This window comes from Suillus clintonianus (genome assembly GCF_016758775.1).
Source record: "Suillus clintonianus strain FC179 chromosome Unknown DEU56scaffold_277, whole genome shotgun sequence".
Classification (NCBI taxonomy): Eukaryota; Fungi; Basidiomycota; class Agaricomycetes; order Boletales; family Suillaceae; genus Suillus; species Suillus clintonianus.
In genome coordinates, this window is record NW_024539501.1 from 1 (window position 1) to 6,367 (window position 6,367).

The following is a 6,367-nucleotide window of genomic DNA, read 5'->3' on the forward strand; positions in this document are numbered from 1 at the left end:
ACCACCCTCTGTCCCAGTTCCCACATATCCTAAGGCCTGTCAATACTGTTAGGCATGGGATGGGACCACTCACTATTACTCCCCGCGGTATCGTCAATGTCATGCCTCCTTGCATCTAGTACAGGTGAGCACTTGAACGCAAAAGTGCCTAACACTCACCTGGTCTCCTTCTGCAGCGTTGGCGTTGGGTTGTTGACCGTGGACAACGGTGAGTACTTGAACGCAAAAGTCCCTAACACTCACCTGGTCTCCTTCTGCAGCGTTGGCGTTTGGGTCATTTCCCGCCTGGACAACGGTGAGTACTTGAACGCAAAAGTGCCTAACACTCACCTGGTCTCCTCCTGCAGCGTTGGCGTTTGGGTTGTTGACCGCCTGGACAATGGTGAGTACTTGACCGCAAAAGTGCCCAACACTCACTGGTCTCCTCCTGCAGCGTTGGCGTTTGGGTTGTTGACCGCCTGGACAATGGTGAGTACTTGAACGCAAAAGTCCCTAACACTCACCTGGTCTCCTCCTGCAGCGTTGGTGTTTGGGTTGTTGACCGCCTGGACAATGGTGAGTACTTGAACGCAAAAGTCCCTAACACTCACCTGGTCTCCTCCTGCAGCGTTGGCGTTTGGGTTGTTGACCGCCTGGACAATGGTGAGTACTTGACCGCAAAAGTCCCCAACACTCACCTGGTCTCCTCCTGCAGCATTGGTGTTTGGGTTGTTGACCGCCTGGACAATGGTGAGTACTTGAACGCAAAAGTCCCTAACACTCACCTGATTGCCTCCCGCAGCATTCGCGTAGTTGCTTGCATTAAGATAGATGAAGCGGTAGCTACGTTGCATCTAACGGTACGTTAGTAGTCGCGTTATTAGACTTACAGTTCCTACTTACGTTTGCCATTGCAAAGTCCAGGTCGATGATGGTAAGAGGAAAAGGACTTAGCCACCGCGGGGCGGGGTTTTTATAAGGACGTTCATTAAATTTCTAACATTGATTTTGATTTTTCTTTGACGGGTCAATTTATTGAAAGTCACTCACATATCCCCTAAGGCGTAGCACTATGTAAATTTCATTATCCATGTCTAGCTTATGTAATCAGTACCGCTTATCCCTACAAAAGCTTGTTCCCATGCTTATGTCATATTTCCCTCTTCTCCCTTTGCACCACCACCTGCAACCTAGTTCATGCAGTGGGTAGCGCCAATCAAGTGTGAGTTCCCGCCTGTAATATTCAACCAGTTGCTGACCACTTGTACATTCAGCTTTCTTGTGCTATTTGCACGCCTTGGGAACGCCCCGCCACTTTTTACCCGGGCGTATACTCTATGTACTTAGATAATAATGCTCGATGTAGAGCTCGACAGGCCATGCATTACTTTACCGTCTTTACAGAAGTAATGCTCGATGTAGAGCTCGACGGGCTGTGCATTACCTTACCGCCGTTACAGAAGTAATGCTCGATGTAGAGCTCGACAGGCCATGTATTATCTTGAATGACCTACCGTACGTAGACGCCCCAAATATCTGCCGGTAGGAAATAACAATATCACGTGAGACTTTTCCACGTTCAAGCATGGGTCTCTGCGGCTCTGCTTATCCCAACCCCTATATGCGACACATAATTTTATATTAACATGCCTCCAGAACGCCATCGCACGCATCCCACTGGGCAAGCAGTGATAGGGGACTTTCTGCATCGCCCTCGTCTTCGCATGCCGCAGGTGGATACATCTCGCTTGAACGGAGAGCAGAAAGATGTATATGATGGGGTGATGGGCGGTGTTGGGACATTTATTACTGGTGATGCAGGTACGTCGCACACTCATGTTAACACGCATTGCTCTCAAGAATTTGTTTCAGGAACAGGAAAAAACATACTTGATGCAGTTCATTATCAACGGCCTTCGCATCAAGTTTAATTGCAGCGACGCTGTCGCTATCACATCTAGCACTGGGGTTTCATCCTTGAAGATTGGCGGTGAGTTCTTTAACTACTGCCCTACATCACTCACGCTGCATCAGGCAAACTTTGCATTCCTGGGCTGGCGTCAGCGGGCAAGAAAGATCGGCAAAAGACATGGTGAAGAAAATCGAGCGAAATGACATCATCAAGGGCAGGTGGCTTTCCGCAAAGGCACTGGTTATTGATGAATGTACGTAGTCCCATTCTTGAGTTGCTCATTCGCTCAATACTACCTTGTAGTGCCCATGATTTCGGGAGAGTATCTTGATATGTTAGATGCGTTAGCGCAAGAAGTCAGAGGCAACCAGAACCCATTTGGAGGCATCCAAGTGAGTATTTCTGAGGTGCCGTTTATCATGTTAACCACGCTTGTCAGGTCATCGGCGTTGGAGATTTCCTTCAGCTTCCCCCCGTGCCATACCCCATACAGAAACTGACCTTTCAAGCTAGTTGCTGGGGTCTACTGTTTCCATCGTTAGTCCGCCTTTGCACAGTGCAACGTCAAGCTGACCGAGGTGAGCGTTCATGACTCCCATTCTTCCATTCTCACATTGCTCCTAGACTTTGTTATGGCTTTGAATAAGTGCCGCACGGGCCAGCTGGACGCCCCCAGCATTGCGTTTTTCAAATCCCTTGAACGCCCAATAGATGCAGCATTCCTTCCCCACATTGACCCTGTGTACTTATTTCCTACCCGCAGGGAAGTCAACCGCATGAACATTGATCGTCTGGGTCAACTTGGGGACATCGCTTTCAAATTTACAGCCCTTGATGACCTCTCAGGATGTTCTGACCGGAGAATCTTCAACGAATTTCCGGTGGACGCGGAGATATGCCTCAAGATCGGCGCCCAGGTCATGCTCCTTCAGAATGTTGGAGATGGACTTGCCAATGGCTCTACCGGCCGCGTGGTGGGATTCTACAAGTCTGGCCAAGCAGATCGCCATCATGAAGGGCGCAAAGTCGGTTTTGTTGCGCCATATCAAGGTCGACGCTAACCGCTACCCTGTCGACTGTTACATCAAGTCTCGCGGAACTCACTAATGTGACTGATTTGTTCCCCTTAGTAGAATTCATGACCGGCGAGGGCCCTGAGTGCGTGCTGGTCCTGCCCAGCGAGTTCTCTTTCAAAATCAAAGAGAAGACCGTAGCCCGGCGTTTCCAGGTATATTCTGCTTTCCTTGCTTCAATTATTGCTAAGACCGATGCAGATACCGTTGTGCCTTGCTTGGGCTCTTGACGGTGCACAAAAGTCAGAGCCAGACTCTTGATAAGGTGGTGGTGGATCTGGGCAGGACGTTTGCAGACGGTGCGTTTCCGCAATACTCTCTCTTTCCAATCTTCATTCTTAACCAGGACAGCTTATGTGGCTCTCTCTCGAGCTAGATCCAAAGCTGGATTGGAGATCAGGCACTTCCAGGAATCAAAGTAAGTCTTCCCTACGTTCGCAGATCATTTCATTCACATTTACATAGGTTTTAACCAACAAAGAGGCGTATGAGTGGTACCTGAGAACCTTCCCAGGCGTTTGATTAGTTTGATCACAGCTTCGGAGATTCGCTATAGAGAATTTTATCATGTTGCAAAAAGAAGATTGTATTACTAGATTCTGATGATGGGCCGCGTCATCACATGCGTATCAGGCAAGACGTGTCTTACTTATATCTGAAGCCGCGCTTAGCAATAGAATACAATTTTCAACCAGAATTGTCATGCCAAGGTCAGCCGTGTACAATTTGCGCTCCGTTGCCGCCGAGCACCTCAATCCCAAACACAAGATGTTACCGAATGGGATACTATCCTGTACTCTCAACAGTCACATCGTCCTCGAGTATTATCAACGACCCCCTCATTGGCCCAAGATCCTTGCGCGCCGCTGGGGACTTCAATGAGTGCGAGCACACCCGAGAACCATGACCACAGGCTGGCGTCCAGCCTCTGGCATGCTTCATTCCTGTGGGTGACCCTTCCCCCTCCGCCGATGCAAAGGCATGGGTGTTTCCAAGACCACATCCCCCAATTCGAGTTGTTCGTGCCCACCTTCGGACGTCGAGGTCGCGTCGCACCCACATTTCTGAAGAAAGTGGAAACTGTGGTAGGCGACATCCTCCGCTGGCTCCCCACTGTGTACGCCATCTGCGGTCCCCCCCCTGTCAATCATTCCCTTCAACTATCTGATTTACAATACCTCGAGTCTTTTTGCGGCGCATACAACGAGGTAGCTACTGAACTATGGAGGGTCCGTCGATCTGTTTTGATCGCTTTGGGGTATATTATCTACTCCTTGAGCATCAAACAGGATTGGCAGGAGCACGCCATCGTCACGGAAGAATTCACCCGCAATATCATATCATCCGGTCTGTTGGACCTACCTCGCCGAGGTGTCATCATCAACGCTCAAGATCCCCCGCCCTTCTCAGAAGTCATCGCATACCTCCAACACAAAGTCCCCGTCTACTACTATTGGAAACCCGGGTCCATATATTGGCTGCGCCCTGCCACCACGCACTCCGCGACCCTAGTTCCAGAGCCCGCTGTTTCTTTAGACGATGAAGAGATTGATGGACAAGAAGTTCTTGCGTGTTCGAAAGGTATGTCTATTTCTTACATTTCATACATTTGCAAGCTTACCATATCTACTACAGCCCTGGAGTCTGCTTCACCTCCCGTCCATCATTCCCCCTATCTACTACAGCCCTGAGTCCCCTTCAACTCACGTCCCATCATTCCCCTTCAATTCATTCCCACCAGCGACTTCATAGATCATTTCAAAGGTCTCATCCCTATCGACAATGACAAGACTCGGTGGATCGTACAATGCTTCAACAAGCCACACGTGTCCTTTAATTCAAGCTTTTGCGTTCCCAGAGTTCCCCTCCCCAGCCACCTCCAGTTCATCACCCGTGGTGAGTTAGCAATTTCCAAACGGACCGAGGCCAGACTCCGTCTATGGCGAACTCAGTACCCCGAAACGCCTCTTTGGTTTTTCTCTTATCACTGCCTCTCTCGCGGGTTGGATTGGAGAGTGTTCACGAGGTTGTCTGATATTTGTGACCCCTCGCTCGCAACTCCCATTCCTAAGCCTTCTTATCTGCAGGAGAATCCTCGGCCTTTGAAAAAGGGGCCATTGCTCCTTGCTGATTATGTCCGCCGTGTTCAGATCCTCCTTCAGCAGCCCCACGCGCGTCGATTTCTCACCATGGGCGGCATCCTCTGGCGTATCGCTTTGCACTATGGACCCTCAGGTTTCTTTTCATCCGCAATCTCTGTGCCATCCGCTGATGCTTCGTTGCACCTCCATTTTGATCAAGGGGCGGATCCCACCGTGGTGGACGACCGCCTTTCTGATGCGGAAATTTCCCTCTTACTTGGCATCACTGAGAATGGCAGCATCTGGCCCACCCTCGAGATTTGGGAGAAAAATGAGCATTGGTCTGGGGAATGGAATGCCAAAGCGGAGAGATGGTTTCAAGCTCATATCCGAGAGATTTCCACTGGTTCCCACTTTGCCATTCGAACGAGGAAGCAATGGAAAGCTACCGTTCGCCGTCACACAGCCGCTGCGCTCAACAATCCCAGAACTGTTGGTACAGAAGCACATGCAGCATGGGTCTGCCTACAATTAGACCGCTTATTCCCCCCTTCTGAATCCCTTATGTCCCTTTAGTTATCTATGTACGCACCTTGACAACTTCTTGAATTCACGTTTTGACTTTGCATTGCCGGTGCAGTCCTTGAGATCCTCGGGTTTCCTTTTAATTCCAATGGGACGTTCTATTATAGATTTACCATATGATAAATACTACCATTCCCCACATCGTCTCAGAACTATTTCCCATGTTCCTTTTACCTGAAGTTCTTCGCACAGTCTGTCAGCTCGTCTTCAACCGAGCGCTTCAGCATAGTTTTACCGACTTCATGAACCTCATGTTGGCTAACAAAGTCTGTTTTTACACGGCCATGCCCCTTCTATGGAAGGAGTTGCCATCGCTGCAACCAATTCTCCACACCTTCCCTTCCAATGTTGTAGTTAGATTTTACAAGGATGCTCAATGGCACTACGTACGTCAATACATTCACACCGACCACGAGCAGGGCTCAATTTACCTTTAGAAACTACGGCGCATCCCCCTAGTATCTGACCAATCCCGTCTACTGATGTACGCCCCCTTCATTCAAGGGATTAGCGCGTGCGGGCGGCCAGCACTCAACGATAGTGCCAACGACACGTTCAAGCACTTGTTTTATGGAAATTTGCCTTTCCCCCACCTTTCCACACTTGAAATGCCTAAGGCTTACCGTGACCGAAGACCCCTCCTTTCATTATATTCACTTTATCGACTACCAATATTTGCAAGTCCTCGAGCTCCCATTCAACGACTGTTCTCTACCGAACATCTTTGATAATATTTT

General features: G+C 49.4%; 1 protein-coding gene across 1 annotated transcript; it reads left to right on the plus strand.

Annotated features, from left to right (window-relative positions):
* Positions 1 to 5,045: 5,045 nt before the first annotated feature.
* Positions 5,046 to 5,501, plus strand: DEU56DRAFT_713143 (uncharacterized protein; the record flags this gene model as incomplete). The annotated part of the gene is made up of 1 exon (XM_041347540.1): positions 5,046 to 5,501. A coding segment is annotated over one exon (456 nt), but the record flags the coding sequence as incomplete, so codon positions are not given.
* Between the last annotated feature and the right edge of the window lie 866 nt (positions 5,502 to 6,367).